Genomic DNA, 22,357 nt, shown 5'->3' on the forward strand with positions numbered 1-22,357 from the left:
TTGCAGGACCCCAAACATCAGAATGAACCAACTCAAGTTTTTTATTTTTTCTTTCATTTCCTGATTTTTGAAATTTTACCCTCTTTTGTTTACCATAAACACAATCTTCACAGAACTCTAAGTCTACTTCTTTCAAACCTAGTAGAAGCTTCTTTGTTTGAAGGATTTGCATTCCTTTGGCACTCATATGCCCAAGTCGGTAGTGCCACACCGCACTGTCAACTTCTGTAGTCGCTGCACAAGCTAAAGGTTGCGTGCTAACAGTACACAAGTAAAGTGTACCGACTTTCTCTCCCTTGGCAACCACCAAAGATCCCTTTGAGATCTTCCACCGTTTACTTACGAATGCAATTTTGTGACCTTCATCGTCCAATTGTCCTGTAGAGATTAAATTTTTTCGAAGAGAAGGAACATGCCTAACATCTTTAAGCTTCCATTCATTTCCGTTAGCAGTTTTGACAGAGACTGTGTTGAGATGTCGAGCTCTACACCTTGAGCTGGCATCCACTACGGGTCTTGGCCGCTTACGGCATTTACTCACTGGCGCGTTAGGTGACCGACACGGAGGATCTCTGCCAGTGATTCTACAGCTGGACTACACTTATAGTGCCAGCCTAGTACGCTTCTAGCGAGTTCACACTTAGTGACCGCATGTACATATGTGCTACTTTTCAGCTTTAGCACTTAGTCATTTTGTACTCTCTTTTCTGTGAAGAAGAAGAAGAAGCTTTCCATCTCTGTGTGCTTTGTGCTTGTCTTGTGTAGCTCTCTTGCATCCTCATTCTTTACATGGTATCAGAGCCTGGTGCAGGCAAGAGAGGCTAAGAGAGCAAGAGCATCACAATCCCTTCGTTCTGAACAGGTCTCCAAAGTGCAGTATACAGAGATTTACTGTACAAGTACAGTGGTTGTATGTACGCTTGATTGTGGACACTCGTTGAGTGTAGAAAGCGTTACAGGAACCACGATAGCAGGTTCAGCAGATTTGCAGGTTTTTACAGATTGCAGCTATTTTGTCTTAGTGCTTCAAGATGTCTGACGGTTTTAGTCAGATTGTTACTGAGAAGCTTGAGAAAAATAACTACCCTGCATGGAAGTTCAGAATAACAAATTTCCTAAAAGGAAAAGGTTATTGGGACTATGTAGAAGGAGACAATGAAAAGGAACCAGAGATTCCCGAGGTAAATGCTACAGCAGAACAAAGGAAAGCTTTGAGGGACTGGCAACAAGGCCAAAGCAAAGTGATGTACTGGCTGTCTATGAGCATCACAGATGGCATGATGGGCTATCTACAGGATGCTGAAACCCCCGCCATTGCATGGAGAAACTTAGGCAGAGTGTTCGAGGTGAACACCAAGGCCAGGAAGCTTCAACTAAAGTCGGAGCTAAATCAGGTTAAGAGGAACAACCTCTCAATCAATGATTATGCCTTGAAGATCAAGAGTATCATTGAGGCTCTTGGATCTATTAAAGTCTCAGTGGAAGACGATGACATTGTCCGTGCATGCTTGGATGGTCTAAGAGATGAGTATGTACATTTTAGGTCTTCCATGAATACAAGAGACGACATCCCCGTGTTCCAAGATTTGATTTCTATGCTTATTCTTGAGGAGAAGAACCTTGACACATCTTCTTCTCATGGCAGAAATAATTCTGAACAGGCCTTCTATTCTAACTCCAACAGAGGTAGAGGTAGAGGTCGTGGTCGAGGCCCAAGGGGATGCAGGGGCCAATTTCTGGAAGGTCAATCAAATCAAAACAATACAGGTGGCAGGGGAAACCAGTCTCAAGGCAGGGGGAGTCAAAGAGGTCGTGGTGCAGGATCAAGCAGGCAGCAACATACTCTAGATAGTAGAGAATGTTGGACTTGTGGTGAAAGAGGTCACATGTCACGTGACTGTCCAAAGGGAAAAGCAAGTAGAAAGAGAGAACAGGGCAACTATGCATCTACTAGCAGAGATGCAGATGACAGCAAAAACGAGCGCATGTTTGTTATGCAACATGTAATGAATACAATGACTGCAGAGAATTCCACCCAAGATGATGTTTGGTATGTGGATTCAGGTGCCTCTAATCACATGACGTCTCGTGGAGAGTGGTTTAGAGATATGCGCAAACCAGATGTGTCAGGCTATGTGCAGACAGGAGATGACACAGCTCACCCCATTGCTCATGTAGGGGACATACCTCTAAATACGAAGAGTGGGAAATCAAAGTACTTAGCAGATGTACTTCATGTCCCAAACATTACAAAGAATCTTGTTTCTGTTGGACAAATGGTTGAGCAGGGTTTGCAGGTTCGCTTCAATCCAAATGGCTGTTATGTAGAAGATTTCCAGAATGGCTGTAAGCTGATCACAGAGGGAAAATGTGTGGGCAGAATGTTTACGCTGAATGTAGACATGCCTGAGGTAAAAGCTGCATTATTTGCACAGGGCACAGGTGTTGTGGCTGATGTTGACATTTGGCACAAACGTATTGGCCATGTCAATGAGCAGAGATTGCGCAGCATGCAATCAAAACAGATTGTAAAAGGTTTGCCCAAATTCAAGGTGGATGGTATGCATAAAGTGTGTGCAGCATGCCAGTTTGGAAAACAGTCAAAGGGCTCATTTCCACATGAGCGCAATGTATGTAAAAGGCCACTTGAGGTGGTGCACACAGATGTTTGGGGTCCAACCGATACTGCAAGTATACATGGTTGCAGGTATTATGTCTCTTTCATTGATGACCATACAAGGAAAGTATGGGTCTACTTCATGCGTAACAAAAGTGAAGTGTTTGGTCACTTTCAAGACTTCAAAGTCATGATTGAGAAGGAGATAGATATGCAAATCAAGACATTGAGGTCAGATGGAGGGGGAGAGTACTTCTCCAATGATTTTTCAGATTTTCTGCGAATGCATGGTATACACAGGCAGTTTACATGCAGATATACTCCACAGCAGAATGGGGTCGCAGAAAGGAAAAACAGGCACATTGCAGAGGTTGCACGTGCATTGATGAATGAGAAGAACATGCCTCATCATTTCTGGGCTGAAGCTGTAAATACAGCTGTGTACATTATGAACAGGACACCTACAGCTGCGGTGCATGATGTAACACCTGAGGAAAAGTTTACAGGTACAAAGCCTGATTTGGCACACTTGAAAGTGTTTGGCTGCATAGCTTACGTGCATGTACCAGATGAGTTGCATAGGAAATTGGATCCTAAAGCAGAGAAATGTATTCTTGTGGGATATTCCCTTGAACAAAAGGGGTACAGGTGCTACAATCCTACTACACGAGAATTACGAGTGAGCAGAGATGTAGTCTTTGATGAGATGAGCAGCTGGTACAGTAATGCACATGGCACTATTGGGGCTGATGTAAAAGATGATGTGGTTGTACAAAATGTGAGGCCACAGTCACAGGTTTTGAGTGGACCACAAGAGTCCTCTTCTCGTGGCTCTGTTGAGAAACCATGGAATGGTAGACTACGTATGCAGGTTACTCCACCAACAGGTACAGGGAATGTATCACGAAAAGGAAAGGAAAAGGTTGATGAACCTCCCTTTATGGTTGATGCATCATCAGGTTTTTCACATGTAGACATGGATTCAGATGGTTCTGAACAAAGTCTTGATGAGGAATTTGGAATTCCGGCTGTCAGGACACCTGGTGTAAGGAAAGTACAAGAAGATGCTAGAGGGCAAAGGAGTGACCCAGGACCGCGCAGATCTAATAGAGTCAGAAATCCAGTTCAGAAATTGACTTATGATGGGTATCTAGTGCATCACCAAGCCTACATGGCTAAGGTGATACAGGATGTGGAGCCCACATGTTTTGAGGATGCAGTTGGAAATGTGCATTGGGATGATGCAATGAATGAAGAGATGGCTGCATTGGAAGCAAATGACACATGGGAGTTGGTGCCATTGCCAAGTGGCAAGAAAGCTATTGGCTGTAAATGGGTGTATAAAACCAAGCATAAGGCTGATGGTAACATTGAGCGTCACAAGGCAAGGCTGGTCGCAAAGGGTTATGCACAGACGTATGGCATAGACTATGAGGAGACCTTTGCTCCAGTTGCAAAGATGACGACTGTGAGAGCTGTCATAGCAGTGGCTGCATCTAGAGGATGGATTATGCATCAAATGGATGTAAAGAATGCCTTCTTGAATGGTGAGTTGCAAGAGGAAGTGTATATGGATCAGCCACCTGGTTATGTCGATCCAGGTTACCCAGATTATGTATGCAGACTTCTCAAAGCTTTGTATGGTTTGAAGCAGGGCTCTAGAGCATGGTATGACAGGATTGCCAAGTATCTTGTCAGTATTGGTTTTAGGAGAGCTCATGCTGATCATTCACTCTATGTACGTGAGAGTGATGTGGGGATTGTGGTCATTACCATATATGTAGATGACCTTATTATTGTTGGTGACAATGCTATGGAGATTGACCATGTGAAGGGTCTTCTCAAACAGGAGTTTGAAATGAAAGATTTGGGCGAGTTGCGCTACTTTCTTGGCATTGAGGTGATCAGGACTCCAGAGGGTGTATGGCTGTCACAGAGACAGTATGCTTTGGACATGTTGTCAAAGTATGGTATGGCTGATTGTAAGCCGATTTCCATTCCCTTGGATGTGAATGCAAAGCTGAGTGCAGAGAAGGGTGATGTTGTTGAGGATGTCAATATGTACAGGAAGATTGTGGGTAGTCTAATCTACTTGACTATCACGAGGCCAGACTTGAGCTACACAGTAGGCTTGGAGAGTCAGTTCATGCAGCTTCCGAGGAAGCCACATTTGGATGGAGTACGATGCACACTTAGGTATGTGCAAGGTACTCTTGACTACGCATTGTTCTATGCAGTAGATGCACCATTAGCATTGTATGGGTATACAGATGCAGATTGGGCAGGTAGCATTGTTGATAGGAGATCTACGAGTGGCTTCATGTTCTCTTTTGGGAGTGCTGCTGTTACTTGGAGCAGCAAAAAGCAGCCTACGGTTGCTTTATCGAGCACAGAGGCCGAGTACAGAGGTGCAGCAGTTGCGGCATGCGAGGTAGCTTGGCTACGCACATTACTTGAGGACTTGGGAGTGCAGGTGGACCAGCAGATTTTCATCCATTGTGACAACCTCAGCAGCATGCAGTTGGCTAGGAACCCAGTGTTCCATGCCAGGACCAAACACATAGAGGTCCATTACCACTACGTTCGAGAGCGAGTGTTGGCGGGCGACATCGACTTGGTCTACGTCAGCACAGAGGAGCAGATAGCGGATATCTTTACCAAGGCCCTCGGAGCCGAGAAGCTTCGACGTTTCCGGACTATGCTTGGACTCTGCGACATGCAGAGCTCGAGGGGGAGTGTTGAGATGTCGAGCTCTACACCTTGAGCTGGCATCCACTACGGGTCTTGGCCACTTACGGCATTTACTCACTGGCGCGTTAGGTGACCGACACGGAGGATCTCTGCCAGTGATTCTACAGCTGGACTACACTTATAGTGCCAGCCTAGTACGCTTCTAGCGAGTTCACACTTAGTGACCGCATGTACATATGTGCTACTTTTCAGCTTTAGCACTTAGTCATTTTGTACTCTCTTTTCTGTGAAGAAGAAGAAGAAGCTTTCTATCTCTGTGTGCTTTGTGCTTGTCTTGTGTAGCTCTCTTGCATCCTCATTCTTTACAGACTGTACCTTTGCCGACAATCTCACAAGCTTCATCATCTCCCAAGTATACATACCCAAAATTACCTTTGGTGTAGTCTTGGAAATGTTGCTTGTGTGGTGTCGCATGGAATGAAGCCCCGGAATCTACTATCCAGGAATTAGACACATTGTCTAATGAGAGAATTAGAGCATCTTGCTCTACTTTACCTGCCACATTGGCCTCCGATGTTGGCTTGTTGTCTTGAGACTCTGTCTCCTTCTTCTTCTTGGACCAGCAATCCTTCTTGACGTGGCCCTTCTTGCCGCAGTTCCAACATTCAAGAACTAACTTTGTGCGTGACTTGCTCCGCCTTGAGCGATCACGACCCTTTTGGTTTTTGAACCTCTCCTTAGGCCTTCCTCTTGTTTCCAATGATAGTGCAACACTTGATGATTCTCCTGTGCTTCTCCTTCGCATTTCCTCGCTTAGGAGAACACCCACAACATCATCAAACTTAAGAGTATTTGTGCCAGAGATAGAATTACTTACAACCATCACAAGGCTGTCCCAACTATCCGGTAGAGATGATAGTATAAGGAGAGCTCGCACTTCGTCATCGAAATTGATTTTCATGATCGAAGTTGACTTATGTTTGTGTTAAAGTCATTTAGGTGTTCTGCAACTGAACCATTCTCTGCCATCTTTAGATTGAACAAGCGCTTCATAAGAAATACCTTATTGGAATGCTATGGTTTCTCGTAGAAGTCGTCAAGTGACTTCATCAAGTCCTCCGTGGTCTTCATTTCCGAAACATTGAAGGCCACCGTTGACGCCAAGCTTAACCGGATTGTTCCCAGTGCCTTTCGATCAAGGACAATCCATGCTTCATCTGCCATTGTTGCGGGCTTCTTCGCAAGACCGCCTAGTGGCAAATAGAGGTCCTTCAGGTAGAGATAGTCTTCAATCTGCATCTTCCAATGTTGGTAGTTTTTGCCGTTGAACTTCTCAATCTTGAGCTTCCCTTCCTCCGCCATAACTCCCACTCAATTCAAGGAATCCTTTCCTTGAGATAATTTAGCTACGAGCAAAACTTGCTCTGATACCAGTTGTTAAGAAATGAGACGTAGCTAAATAGATATTTGAGTAGATTACTGAATGGAGAGAGATAGATTTCACACACAAGAGATTATAGAGTAGAGAGAGAGAGAGAGAGTACACACGATATACGTGGTTCACCCAATGTGGGCTACGTCCACGGGAAAGCAACCACTCAATGGCTTTAGCACTTCAACAGAAGAAGTAGTTTACAAAGGGATTAAACCCTTGATAGAGCTCCCGCCTTGCTTCATTCTCACCACCTCACACTCACCTTGTTGCATCAACTTCACACTATGAAATGTGTGTAGAAATGGCCTCCTTTTATAGGCCAAAAGGGCTGCCCTCTCTTATGAGAGGCAGCCATGTGTAGTTGCCCTTGTGCGAATAAGTCCAAATCGGACCCTCCAATCCGCCCATGTGTGGCTGCCCTTGAGAAGACAAGTCCGCTTTTGAATTCGGCCACCGGCCATTGACTTCCGACCACCGACCACCGGCCATTGACTACAGCCACCGGCCAACCCAGCGGTTGTTTTCCGACCACTTTCCGACCGCCGTCCGGCCATAATATTCCGGCGAAAAAAAAAGTCTCGGGGGCCTCCGCCCCCGAGGCCTGTAAAGTTGCCCATGATTCTTGTCCATGAAAATTTTGGTTTCCGGTGAGTGATTTTCCTTCACGCACGATGGCTTCTCCTCATAATGGGGGCCTTACAAATGTGCGCTTTTACAACAGAAAATTACAAGGGTAAATCAGGCTCCATACTTAACATGAGCCTCTTCTGCACTCAGTGATCCAGCCCAGCCTGCGAGCCTTTTCTTGTGCACTCAGTGATCTAGCCCGTGCCTGCCTGCCAAGCGTTAGCTTCTATGCTAGGTGTCCAATTCATGAAACTACAAAACATAATCTTGAGACACTAGAAAATTCTCTCTCTTAGTTTTGACAATGGGGTTTGGCATAATAAAGTACTTGTTACAACAATCATGAAACATCCTCTCCATCTTCGTTTACTTTTACTGAGAGATTCTATATGAATTTTTGCTCTAGTCCACAATTCCTACTTTGGCCAACATGAATGAATAGAATTGTGATTTTTTAAATCATTGAATGGACTAGATATTATTGCCTTAAGGTACTCAAGTATAAATAATTCTTAGCCTTCCATAATCATGTCAATATAATAATGTATGAACTAAGTTGGTCATGGGACCATTCTATCAATCATTTTGTTCTTCTAATAGTTTGCACATATTAATTCATCCTATACATTTGGATCCACACATAGATAGGATGTATATGATTGTGAGTATGCATAGCTATTTCCTATCTTGTTGATATCTCTAGATCGTGCAAAGGTATTTTTGTTGATGCTTGGTCGGAAGACTGTTTTTGAATCCAAAAAGTGAGCAATTTCATGGGGCTCTTGGTTCTCAAACCATACATAGAAGTCGGCATGGTATTACAACAAAATAACTTACCCCAAGATCATCAATGCACAAATTATTTAGGGACTTGAAAATAAGATATAAAGCATGATCTTAAAATTGATCGCAAAATAATGCCACATGATGCTTGGTCACAAGACTTCTAAATACATGAAATTAAGCTTGATCATGGGATTATGTTAGCATCACTATGCCCATATTCACATAGTGAGCTTGGTATGAAGACCATTCTTGTAGTAGTAATTATTCAAGAGCATGCTTGGTCATGGGAATATGTTAGCATGCTTGGGCACATGACCATGCCGAGCCTCACAAAGTGAGCATGGTCCCAAGACCATCCTTCTAGTAGTGGTTGTTAAAAGTTATGATTGTTGACATAAACATGCCCAAATTCACAAAATGAGCATGGTCCTAAGACCATCCTTGAAGTAGTAGTGGCTCTAAAGCATGCTTGGTCAAGGGACTATGTTGACGATGTACAAATTGTTCAAAAGGATGTTTGTTCATGTGACTCATTAAGTTAGATAGTCTTGACAGCTAATCCCTTCCAGCAATGCTTGTAGTAGTCAAGAGCTTATATTGGGATTATATCATGTCCTTCTTCATTACAAAATTTTCTAGGAGTTCTTATTCACACATATATCGATAGTAGCTAATGTTTGAGTCCACTCAAATGGTTTGAACAAATGCTCAAAAAATAGCTCAAGCATACGCTTCATCTGCTACATCTCTTTTCAAAATTCAATCTTCTCTTTGTAAACTATCATTCTCTAAAGCACCACATATCTAAGGATATGTTTTAGCATTCAAGCATGAAGGAAATTTAGTCTCCTTTATTGATACAAAGTCAAACTCTTCAAGTGGAATTTTAGACTATCCCTATAAGAATAGTCCTCTGAACTTATTAGTGTGATTGCTCCAACTTTTCTAAGGTATATATAGTTATAGCCAGAGTCTTGAATCATCTCTCCTCATAGTTGGAAAGTCCACTATAATGGAGGTTTTTGATAGTCAATACCACAAGAGTTGATCACCACTCCTTCTAGCAATCCCATTAGTTTCTCAAAAAGTCTATCTCCAAGTTGGAGCTTCATTCATGACCCATGTATCATTTGTTTTTCCTAGTATTCCCATACTTATTTTGTTGCTATGGAAATGCTTGTTGCAAAGTCTAGTATGGCTACAGACTTAACTGTAACATACAAGCTACTATAGGTAGAGTTACATTGCCCTCTTTACAAGAGTCTCCAAATTTTCTTAGAAGGAACCAATTTTATAGTTTTCTTTTAAGGACTTGTCTTACTTTGTCTCTTGTACATGCTCTTATCTCTCCTCATCTCTAGTACATAATTTTGCATTAGATCTTTCATCACAATTTTCTCTAGGTGAGGTCTAAGATTTAGCACTCAACCTAGCTTTGTTAAGATTCTTCAACTTTTATGAAGATCATATTATAGGTGAGGTCTAAGCTTTAGCACTCAACCTAGCATTGTTAAGATTATTTGGCTTTGTGCATCTCAACAATGTTGGAGACTAATGATCGCTCCTCATATTCACCCCTATACATAGGTAAGGTTTTTGTTGTGTTTTCTTTTAATTCCCTAAAATTTTTTATATCTCCAATATGCATACAATGATTAGATATCCACTTCGATGGGGGGATGATCTAAACACAACTCTTTGAATGAAGCAGATCCTAGGGCGTGACTTCCATGATTCACATCTCTAGTAGCTTCCCATAGGTGGTCAGGCTAGTCTTCCACCACAAGCAGAAATTTGTCCATACCACATTCCATATTATTGTTCCCTCATTTTAACTAGAATTATTAGCCCTTGATATCGCATTTTCAATTTTTTTTTATGAATAATCTTTACCAGCTTTTGGAATGCTTCAAGCTTCATGGGTTTCTACTTAGGGTCTGGAGAATGTTTCTAGATATTCTCCAAGTTCTACCCTGCTTGTAGAAAAGCTTGATATGCCTTGGTCATTGATTCGCTCGAGCTTTTTATCCACCAAGACAAATCCTCCCAAATTCCTAATAGAATTTTCTATGTTGACATTAGTGGTTTTGTCTCTCTTTTTAGATAAATCTTTTGATTTTGCTTTGATTGAGGTTGCAGTTTTGGTTCCTTGGCATATTTTTGTGCCCTTGGGCTCTTATCAAAGCTTGTGAAGGCTTTTTATTCCATTCACTCCATGAACATAATTTTGTTTTTAGACTTTAGCGTGACCTCTCGTTACAACCTTTATGGGCATTGCAATTTCACTATGAAATGAACTCGATGGTATCACTTCAACTATGTTGACAATGGTATTTTCCTTGATGTTTGGGTTCTTAGGAAAATCCTTTGGGAAATGCCCTTCCTTTCTACTACACTCTTGACAACACAAGCTAGGTGGCACTAAGTTTTTCTTGACAAAATACAACCAATTTTTCCAATGATCTGAAACTCCATAGTTATGGCACTCTCCTATCCTTTTCTTTAATTGTTACTTAGCCATAGGATGTCTAGCTCCAAGATTTGCAATGAAGTACACAATATTAGCCTTTGATGGAATTTGTTGACTTACATACCATCCTTCCTCCATAGGTTGAGTTGAGTTGCTTTCTTAAATATGTTGTCATAGAAACGAAAGCTTGCTCCTCTACTTACTGCTCTAGCTGCATAAGGTTTACTAAAATGATATTATTATCTAGTAAGGAAAGTTGTTGACCTAATATTGGCTGAGATCTTTCCATTTTCACTACTCACTTTGGCATTTGAACCACGTTAGGGCGATACCTATGTATGGGTTGCCTTTGTGGTCTCTATGGAACGTATTGCACATTTCATCATACTTTGGTCTATAGTAGCATTCATGGGTCTCATGGTGAGTTTCAACTACATATCATTTAGGATGCTTTGGCTGGCCCATTGGTTGTCCTAGAGGTGTCCCTTGTCCCATTTCTCTCAATGGCATCTGCCTATGTAGACTTGTGATCATCTGATTTATCGTCTCTAACATGTCTTTGTATTCAGCCATATGAGGTGTTACTACATGAATAACTTGCATGGGTATTGCAAATAAAATCCTATCGCCCTTTGCATCCTCACAGTTTCTACCTATTCATGTATTGTGTAATTGTCACCCAAGTCTATTGCATCTAATATGCATGCCTCCACCGTGATACCTTTCATACTATATAGACTTGCATAGAGTTTCTTGTTTATGAGTCCCTCCAAAAACAAAGAGATAAGTCTCTCTTCATCTGGAATTTTGCACTCAGGGTATCTTGCTACGTATTGTCGTAATTAGCTAGCTCAGTCCCTTGCTACCCACCCTATTTTTGTTGAAGCAATAAGTTTGTGCTATTGTGTTATTCTTAACTCCAATCTTTTAGAAAGATGCTACAATTAATCTAATAAGATTGTGAATATTTGTGAAAGTCCTAGTTCCTAAAGTTTGAAACTAGCTTAGAGCCTTCCTTTCTAGAAAACCCTTGTGTTGAGTGTGGAAGTCATAAACTCTTTTAGCCCGCAACACTTAGTTAAAGCTAGCCAAAATGATCATATGCATTTCCATTCCATTTCTGAAGTTTAGTTGGTCTGACTCTTATTGCATTGTCTAATCCAACCCTTTGAGGAACTACATTTCTCGTACCTAAGTTTTGGAACAATGTATTATAAATTTGTGACTCCCTTGACCCCCTATTGGTCTAATAGCGAGGGGAGGGGAGGGGGGGGGGGGGGGGGGGGGGGGGGGGGGGGTCAGTATATGTAAAATCTATATATCACATGCATTCAAGCACTATTTATAACCCTTATCTATAAATTTTTTACCAATAAAGGGGACCCTTTTCCTATTCAATCTGCAAATAATTTTTCAAAGACATTCTTTCAACACCCTTCTGTATGTGCAAATGTGAAAAAAGTAAAGAATAAAATAATCCCCAATGTTAAATCCACATTATATGCATTTTTTTGTTGTAGTGACCCCCCCCCCCCCCCCTCGTTTGGCATCAAATGCTTAACTGAGTATCCCTTGGAGGTAGCTCAAACATCATATGGAAGTTTTTATTGTTCTCATCTCTGAACCTATAGTGTGGCAACATAGGTGGCTCCTCTTGTCTAAAAACAGAGATTATTTTCCACTCATGAACTATATTGGGTTAAGGATTTGTTGTTCATAAAAGTCAGTGGAATCTCCATTCTCTCAACAATATACCCCTATGTTTTCATTGTCTACCTTGATCCTCCACATGATTTTTGAATTTGTTAAGACATACCCATCAAGTTTCAAAGGAGGAGGTTGTTCAATGATATCCTCTACACGAACTTGTGATATCATAGCTTGTCCCGTAAATATCCACGTTATTGAGAATTTTTATTTTTATGTATTTAGTATGCTTTTGATTTATGTATGTGTTCCTTTTTTTGTTGGTCCTAACTTCTTCTTTGAATACTATATCATGTTCATTCATCCTAACCCATATGACTCATTAGGATTTAAGTAGATTTGAGCTCCATTCCCATCCTCTATACGTTGAGTTAAGGCATATTTAAACCTCAGGGTGGTCCTTGCACCAGATTAAGACAAAGACAATATGGAAATCATTTTTGGTGATTGAGAAGGTATTTGAGACTTCTTGAGGGATGGTGAATTTCACCTGTGATGTGATCACATGTGAAATTGTGAGACTTGCGTGATGTGATCACGTAAGTCTTAGAATTGCGACAACACTTTGTATGAGAGAAACAAGAAGCAAGATTTGGGAAGGGGTACTGTAAAACTTTTGTAGATAGTTCCCTTGAAATGTCAATAAGTGTTAACCCTCACAAACACCCAATCACTTTCGACGGACGCATATTATTTATTTGATTGAGTCATGGACCGGGCTTGTCGGTTCAATAGGTGTATAGGTGATCGCCAATGAGAGACACACCACTTATCCTATTTTTACAGTAGTTTTGCAACGATCGGCCATTGTGAAAGCCCATGTGTGAATGGGCCAAACTCTTATAAAATGTACATTTGACCTAAAAATCCTAATGCTCTTAGGTGTAAGCTAAGAAGTGCTCTTGCTCCATCTTTGTGTCCTTCTCCTTCTCCTTCGTGTGCTCATAGGTGTGTGTGTGTGTGTGTGTGTGTGTGTGTTTGTATGCTTGAGAGAGAGAGAGAGAGAGCATTGCGACGGCTCCTTCTTCACAGCACAGGATCCTTCTTGACGGAAGCATTGAGTAGTGAGTGACACACCCCTGCCCCTTTGAGCTTGCTAGGATATTTTTAGTTGTGTGTTTGCAGCCTTTCGAAGCTTGCATACAGTGCACAAAAAAATTCCCAGCTTCGATATGTACGACAAAGCGTACATTTTTGGCGCCGTTGTCGGAGAAGGCCTTGCATTAAGCTTGAGGAGCACTCAATGCTACCTCTGGAAGCTTTTCTTTCATCTGTTTTTTGTTTTTTTTGTGTTGTGTGAGAACTGTTAAGTGGCTGCAATGGGCAGATTATTAGGTTTTTGTTAGCTACTGTTAAGTGTGTACTTGTTTTTGTTAGTTTTGCAAGATCTGTAATGTGAGACGATTGACAGTCATTTTTGAGAACACACACAAGTAAGTTCAAAACTTCTTCAAAGCCTCACCGTTATAACGATTCTCTCACTTCGTTGACCCATCTGTCTTCAACCATTCAACTCATTCTACCCATTTGTAAATATATCATTAACTTTTTAATCACTACTAATACTAACTACTAATTTAAATTTGTGTCCATTGTAAGAGGATATTGTGGTGAGAGATCTCCCACACCGTAAGACAATGTGTGTATATTGACAATGTTTAGCATTCAATAAGCATTAAGTTAGTTTTGTACAAGCTCTACGATAGTGTCATAACGAGTCATCTCCATTTGTAAGTCACAAACGAAGTATTACACAAGCTCCATTCCTCTCTCTCTTCCCTTTGCTTTAGCTCTCTCTCTTGCTCCATTTGGTGTGTATCTTGGTATGAGATTGCTTGTGTGTGTTTTGTTGCACCTTTTCTTGGTTGAGATAAAATTTCTCTTGCATCTTAGTTCGCATCCGATAACTAAGTGGTACCCCTCCTCTTGTTTGGCTGTTTGTTGTTCTCTCTTGCTTATAGTTACCTCGGTCCCAATTGAGCAGCACAAGAGCCTTCCCAGACCGCCTCACTATGTTAAATCAACTCGGTAAAAACAGACTTGAGTCCAACAATCAGTGATGAACAATGCCGCATCTTTGACCTGGGAAGAAAGAATAGATCATGTGGTTGAACAACCTCTCGTCCATTGGACCTCCACAAAGTTAGCTTTTCCATAATCACTTGTAAATCCAAAACCATTATGTCCCCAGATAATATGGCAACATGCCAATCATTGCCATTCAAATTTATGTGTCACGCGCGGGCAGCTGACAGGCCAATATATGCAAACTTGGGCCGGTCTTTCTGTCACACGCGGATGGACAATAACCACAATAATACGGCGCTCAGACATTCAGCAGCAAGTAGAAATTGGCCACTTGGAAAGAGAATCTTGGCCACTCTCCAACAGCTACACAAATATTTGCTATGAGAACATAAGCTAGCCCATCACTTCTATTCAGTTGTACAGCTCCTTCAAATGTCCATCTTCATATATTTACCTCAAGCAATAGTTGTAGCTGGTGTTATGTAATCAATATCTATAATCATCATGCACCCAGCAGTTGGATCCTCCAGTGACACAAGAAGATTGAGAATATTGAAGCTGAAAGAGATAATCTCATTCGTAAACCTTCATAATCTCAATCTGCACGTGTGGAACATGGATAACACTTGGATACAAACAACCATGGTACATGACAACCTTTCGAGATTTTTATGGATCGACTTTCGGTAAACGATCCTCTTTGTGCTCGGTGATCCCTACGGACCAGCTTACCCTTCACTTTCTTTTCCTTGTGTGCTAGGATGTGTTAAGGTATAAGAATCTCCTCGGTTTCTTCTACCTCTGGTTGCTCCTATGGCTCTTGTCCAGTGGCACTTCACCCTTCTCAATAGACTCACATGAAATGCATTGTGAACCTTCTAAGTATCTGGCAACTTCAGTCCGAAGGATACATCATTGATTTATCTGGAAGGGCCCTTAGTATCACATAGACTATCTGGTTGAGCAACCTCTTGTCCATTCGACCTCCCCAAAGTTTAGCCTTTCCATCATTACTTGTAACTTCAAGACCAGTATTATGTCCCCAAATGATATGGCAAAATGCCAGCCACAGCACATTCTTTATGTTTCTTGTGGCAGATACTTGTGGATACTGGCTCATCCACACCTCTACGGGTACCTGCATAGTTATTTTGCTGCCTTCTTTGTGGACAGTCACGTTTGATATGTCATTTTCATTTGTGAACAGTCAGGCTCGAAGTGGTCTTGACTACGATACTCCGACCCGTTTTCTGGAGCAACTTGTGCAAGCTCTGCATGAATGATGAGGGAATAAAAAAATCACGAGCATTTGATAAACTCACTGACTACAACACCCTAGTTGTATACGTCACCCTCATAGCTTCAATATGTGCAGCGTCTTCTTGCATTCCAGCAGCTATGTAAATATTTGCCATGAGCACATAAGCTGCCCCATCACTTCTATCCAGTTGTACTGCTCTTTCAAAAGCCCATCTTCCTACATTAACATCACCCCATTTCTGACAAGCACCCAGCAGAGCATGCCACACTACGGAACTATCCGAAAACACCGTTGCATTAATCAGTTCTACTGCTTTTTCTAGGGAACCTGTGCGCCCAAAAAGGTCAATCATGCAAGTAAAACAATCCAAGTTTGGCTTTACAACATATTTGGTGGTCATATTTACAAAACATTCATGGCCCTGATCCACCAGCCCGAAGTGATTGCACACATTGATCACACAACCAAGCGTGACCACATCTGGTGCGATCCCCTCACTTTGCATTCGTTTCAAGCAGTCGAATGCTTGCACGTCTTGGCCCTCTTGTGCATAGCCCACAATCAACGCATTCCAAGAGACCACATCCCTAAAAGGAAGCGTCTCAAGCACATGTTGGGCCTTCAAGGGAGCACCACACTTGGCATACATGTCTATAAGGGCATTGCCCAGCACGAGATTATGTTGCAGCAGCCCTTGTCCCGCAATCTTTTCATGAGTTTCTTCTCCCTTATCAAGGGCACCCAAAAGCCCACATGCTTTCAAAATGCAAGTGAAAGTCAGTGCATCTGGAGGAATGCCCTCACGATGCATGGAGTCGAAACAAAGCAATGCTTGCTCATATTGACCATCTTCTACATAACCAGCAATAAGTGTGTTCCAAGTTACAATGTCTCGAAAAGGGAGCGCTTCCAGCACACATTCTGCCTTTAAAACCGCACCCCACTTAGCATACATGTCCACAAGAGCATTACCAAGATCCGTATGTTTTTGCAGCATTCCCTCCCTTGCAATTCTGTTGTGAATCTGTTTTCCTTTGTCAAAAGCTCCACTACAGCCGCATGCTTTGATGGCGCAAAGATAGGTCACCGAGTTTGGGGAGATGCCCTCAAGCTGCATAAGCTCAAAACACTGGAGTGCTTGCTCACCTTGACCATGTAGTGCATATCCTGTGATCAAGGCATTCCAAGAAACAACATCCCGAGACCTGAGTTCCTCAAGAACAGTTCTTGCTTTTGTAAAGGCACCGCATTTGGCATACATGTCCACCAGAGCATTGCTGAGTACAATGTCATTTTGTAGCAACTCCTTTCTTGTAATCTCATCATGCACATCTGTTCCTGTTTCAATAGCTCCTATTATTCCACATGCTTTGAGGACACAAAGATAAGTCACGTTATCTGGCATGATGCCCTCATGCTTCATCCGGTTAAAAGACTTAAGTGCTAGCTGGCCTTGGCCATGGGCTGCAAGGCCCGTGATCAGTGCATTCCAAGAGACGACATCCCGATGGGGAAGCTCTTCAAGTACGCCCTCTGCCCTTGAGAGAGCTCCGCCCTTGGCATACATGTCAACAAGAGCATTGCCCAGAGCAATGTGATTTTTCAACAATCCATGTCTCACTATCTCTTCATGAATCTGCTTTCCCCTATCCAAGGCTCCTATATCTGCACATGCTTTTAAAATGCAGGTGTAAGTCACTGCATCAGGAGAAATACCCTCCTCTTGCATGCATTCAAAGCACTGAAGCGCTTGCTCTGCTTGGCCAAATTGTGCATAACCAGTTATGAGTGAGCTCCAGGAGATGGTATCGCGTGAGGGAAACTCTTCAAGAACGTGGCATGCCTTTGAGAGATCGCCGCATTTCACATACATGTCCACCAAGGCACCACATAGAACAATATCATTTTGTAGTAAACTTTGCCTCAAAATTTGAATATGAATTTGCCTACCCTTGTCAAGTGCTCCGATTGTGCCGCATGCTTTCAAGATGCAAGCATAGGTCACTGCATCCGAAGGAATGCCTGCAAGCTCCATGTTTTCCAAGCAATGCAAGGCATCTTGACCATGGCCCTCTCTTGCATATGCTGCAATGAGTGCAGTCCAAGGAAAAGCACTCATACTCTTATGCATGTCAAGTAAAGCTTTTGCTTTTGCAAGCGCACCGCATTTTGCATACATGATGACTAGAGCATCTGAGCACTCTTTGATTAAACCCTTTCTCGAAATTTCGATGTGTATTCTAGTGCCTTTGTGAAGGTCCTTTGTCTTGGTGCAGGCACGCAATTGGGCAACAAAAGCAAGCCTCTCCTCTTGGATGGACACACCATTTCCTCCTGCATACTGTGGTTGAGAGGAGGTGGCAAAAGCGGCGACATTCACCTTCCTGGTATCATTGGCATTCCTCGGACTTTGCTCTTGATTAAGCTCTTCTTCCATCAAAGGAGAAATGTGCGCGCCATTGATACGCATAGAAGCCTCGATGAGTTGGGGCTTAAGGTGTGCGTGTGGCGAGCCTAGACTGCTGTTTCTGCCAACCCATTCACAGGAGGAACTTGTGCGCAATTTGTCGTCTTGTGAATTCGTTCTCATCAGCCCCAGCTGGTGATCCATCTCTCAGCCTGTAAACGGGCTGGAAAGAACTCCCTTGCAGAGTCTATGTCCTACATTTGCAACGGCAAACGACATCCCGTAATCTTGCGTCTTGTGTACAATTAAAGTGCCACCCCAGCCTGCCTGTTTTGGGAGAGAGAATGTACACGTGTATCTTGCAAGTCATGGTGTTGATAACATGCTAACAAAATGTCAAACCAAGTGGAAAGGGGACTTAGATGCGACGAGTAAGGCGTTGCTCGAAGCAGGAAGGGAGGGGCAAAGCACAAGGCGGAGGCAGGGACGAAGCAGGAGGCGGACGTGAACCAAGTAGAAGGCCATGTGGGAGGCGGTGGACCACGGTGCAGGGAGGTGAACGAGGGGAGAGCAAACAACGAATTTTTTTTTTTATAAAGTTTAAGTGCTCTAGGAGAGCAACAAGGCGGTGAGGTTCACTTGGTGTAGGTTGTCGGGTGCAAGAGTGAATCCCTGAAGGGTGTGGGTTCGAATCGAATGCAGGGTCTTTTGGTTGATGCAGTATATGGAGAACTAAGGAGGGAGCCGTTATTGAGTTGGGGGAATCCATCCACTAAATGAATATAATAGACAACCTGCCAATAGTAGGAGGGAGCCGTTATTGAGTTGGGGGAATCCAACCACTAAATGAATATAATAGACAACCTGCCAGTAGGTTGGCACGATCAGTGATTAGTGATTATCGATGAATGGATTCAATTTTTTTATCACCACAATGAACTATGATTGTAGTGTGAGGCAAACACAAAACAAACCTTGCATAAATGAGTAGGCAGTCTTGAAGCGGCATCATGAGTGGTGCTTGCCAATACCTTGAGTATGGAGAGAGACCCTAAACTTTGCAACCGCCACCTTCACTTATTGCCATCCACAGCCATCCCCCCCTAGAGCCTTGAGCATTGTAGCCTACAACCCATCATTCTACCCTCTTTTTATGACAATCCACTCCAACTCAATAGCATATGATCGTATTGCACGCCATCAATCCTTTTCTCTAGTATCATTCAACCTAATCCCAAGATATATCCTTTCATCTATTTCTCCTTAATTGCACACACATTCATATGGTAGCAAACATCTCTCCCTCTCTCGCACTTCTCTCCCTCTCTCAAGTTTGTAGGAAAAACGTGAATGCATAAAGAACGTGTCTATACGTCTACCTTCTGATGAGGCATAGTAAATACATTTTGGCAATGCCATAGTTGAATATACATTCCCAATTGAAGGTGGATTAAAACATTGTGGCAATGCCATTGTTTGTTATGAGTGCATCTCGAGCTAGAAGAGAGCGAGAGGAGGTGCTCACAATATACACGGTCTTAAGTCTCAATTATAAACTTAATCTTGATTATAAGACTTGATACTTGATTATAAAACTTAACAAACTTGATTATAAATGTAATGGAATTTGCCTATTCAATTTGAGAGTAGCGGAATTTAATGAGACTACTTTCAAGAAATGATTTTGTGAGCATAGCGGGTAGACATAATTGAAGATAGCAACATAATCATGGCAATTAGTTAACTTGGCATAGACAATACTTTTGCAAGAGAGAGAATTTAGAGAACATGACAACAGTTGAGGACCGGATTTATGTGGAGCCGGTCCCCCCTCCAATAGGCATTTGTATTATGATTTCTCCCATAAAGAGAGACTTGTTACAATACATTCTTTGTGTTCCTTGTGACCTAGGTGAAGCAATGAAGATGGAAAGCTTCATGCATCACCATCATAGCATAACCTAAACTTGAAGAAAGCTTTAACTATACCAAGCCTCACTCCCAAGACCTCAAACACCTTCGAAGGTGGAGAGAGCTAGCAGGGATTGAGGGTAGCGAAGAGGAAGAAGAAACATTTCATACGAGAAAGAGCTAGTTCCTCACTTATCATAACTCTTGAGCTAGCATACATAATAGCATAGTAATGAAGAAGAAGGAGATGAAAAGCTCAAGCATTGAAGCATGGCTCTTGGTTGGATTTGCACTCCATAGCCAAGAGTGTTGGTGTAGGCTCTCAACCTCTACTTGCTTGGAGAGGGAGCTCTTGCCCTTTGCATAGCACACCATGAGAGTGCTTGTGAGTGTGTGTGGGTGAGTATACCCCCTAAGCACCCCCCTAGCTTGCTTGGGTCGACCCCCCCTTGTAGCTCATGCTTGAAGCTCATTGGACCCCTCCAGACCTAGCCAATCACAAGCAGGAGCCATTACAAGCAACAGGGGTAGCCTTGGGACAAGTGTCCCCCTTTCCCCTTTGAGAGAGAGGACTTGATAAATGCAAAATCAATTAATTAAATATCCTAAATTATCATTGGACCCCTTGGGTGGCCAACCAATAGGCTTCAGGCACACCATGAGGGCAACATGAGGAGGAACTTGACAAGTGTCCTTGCTGCCTCTTCAAGCTGGGGCTTCCCTTGTGTGTGTGTGTGTGTGTGTGTGTGTGTGTGTTCTCTCTCATCCCCCCCCCTTGTAGGCTCGCCCCCCTCCTTGTAGGGATCTTTTTGACTTTAGGAGCTCAAGCACCTTAGTCATCAAGCATGACAAAGCACTTGGACTAGGGGGTATTCCCACAAGCATCTCAGGCAAGCATGTCAAGGCACCTCAAGCACCTTAATCAAGCGGCAAGTCAAGCACCTGAAGCATGGAGTAAGTCAAGCACCTCAAGCACCTTAATCAAGCACCTCAAGCAGGACAAACACCTCAAGCACGACAAGCACCTCAAGCAGGTCAAGCACCTCGAGCTTGGGCCGGGTTCCCACCTCAAGCTCAGCCCTAGCTTACCTAAGGTCAAAGGACTTTTTCACACATTATTGGAGGTCTTCAATGAAGCTAACCCTAAGGTCTTATGCTCCATTGGTTAGCCTTGCTCTTGATAGACCATCTCCCATTTGGGCCCCTTTACTATTGGCCCCGTGTTGAGATAGATCTATAAGCACATATCTATATCTTAACACTTGTTCCCGTTTATTCTCTCACATTAAGTGATCAATTTAATATGAGAAAATCATTTGGGTTGGTTAGATATTAGATTTTATGACATTACCTCTCTCTTGAAATCATAGTCGTCCTCGACTATGAGGTAGAAGAGATAAAGGCTTAGTCATTAGTCAATCGTACTTAGCGGGTAGAGGATCCCTTTTCTACCCTACGACATCTTTCCAAGATGGATGACTAATCCATTTGGTGCTTGGGAGACATAGCTGTCGCAAGCATGTCTGCTCTTTAGTCCATTTCATTCTTCCCAAAGTAGAGTGACAAATTCTACTTGGTGTTTGAGAGACGTCGTCATCACAAACATGATTCTAAGCATGCATACTAGTTAAATTTGGGCACAATTAAAAAGAGGACTAGTCATATAAGACAAAAACATGAGTCATTTAAAAGAATTTTGTACATTTGCTTACTCTAATGTAGCATTGTAAGCATTGACAAGGTTCATACTATCCTTAAGTTGTACTCCTTGCATCCACTTAGCATCTTCAAAAGGATAATTTTTGAACTTAATAAGATACCGTCGGATTATCTTACCATGTCGTAGTACCTTGTCTTCATGCCGAAGGACAGCTTCGGGTTGTAGCACCTCTTCTTGGTCTTCGACTTCGGGAGGGTCTTCAATAATTGGTTCAGTTGGTGGCTCTCCTTTGTAGGGCTTAAGTAGGCTTACATGAAAGGAATTGTTTATAAGCCAATGGTTGGGCAACTTGAGTTGATAAGCCGTCTCATTGATGGGCTTCAAGATTTGGAAAGGACCATAGTATCTTTTTGCTAGTTTAGCATAATACTTTTGATGGCCCGTAGGATTTTTGCCCGTCGTTTGCCTTAATCGAGCCTTAGGAAACTTGAGTAAGACCCAATCATTTTCTTTGAACATTAAGGCTCTTCTGTAATTATCAGCAGCAGCTTTTTGCCTTTGTTGAGAGATGGCTATAGCCTCCCTAATCTTTTGAAAATATTCTTGTAGGTCACGGCTATACTCATCGGCAGCGAAGATCTTCCCATGTACTTTCAGTAGCAAGGGACTTTTAGGTCTTCCCTCTATGATCTCGAAAGGTGCTTTCCCCGTAGAAGTATGTACAATATTATTGTAGGCATACTCTACTAGCGGTAAA

At 42.5% G+C, this 22,357-nt stretch overlaps 1 protein-coding gene across 1 annotated transcript; it reads right to left on the reverse strand.

Moving 5' to 3' along the window:
• Window positions 1-13,979: 13,979 nt before the first annotated feature.
• On the reverse strand, window positions 13,980-18,335 carry LOC147450088 (pentatricopeptide repeat-containing protein At5g27110-like). Its single transcript, XM_086519420.1, has one exon. It carries the CDS (start codon window positions 18,231-18,233, stop codon window positions 15,687-15,689), a length of 2,547 nt encoding a protein of 848 aa, XP_086375546.1. The 5' UTR covers window positions 18,234-18,335; the 3' UTR covers window positions 13,980-15,686.
• Between the last annotated feature and the right edge of the window lie 4,022 nt (window positions 18,336-22,357).

This window comes from Adiantum capillus-veneris, chromosome 9 (genome assembly GCF_014529385.1).
Source record: "Adiantum capillus-veneris isolate H3 chromosome 9, ASM1452938v2, whole genome shotgun sequence".
Lineage (NCBI taxonomy): Eukaryota > Viridiplantae > Streptophyta > Polypodiopsida > Polypodiales > Pteridaceae > Adiantum > Adiantum capillus-veneris.

What these genes read in the sequence shown, in the direction of transcription:
- LOC147450088 (XM_086519420.1), bottom strand. Translation starts at nt 18,233, where the DNA reads ATGGATCACCAGCTGGGGCTGATGAGAACGAATTCACAAGACGACAAA.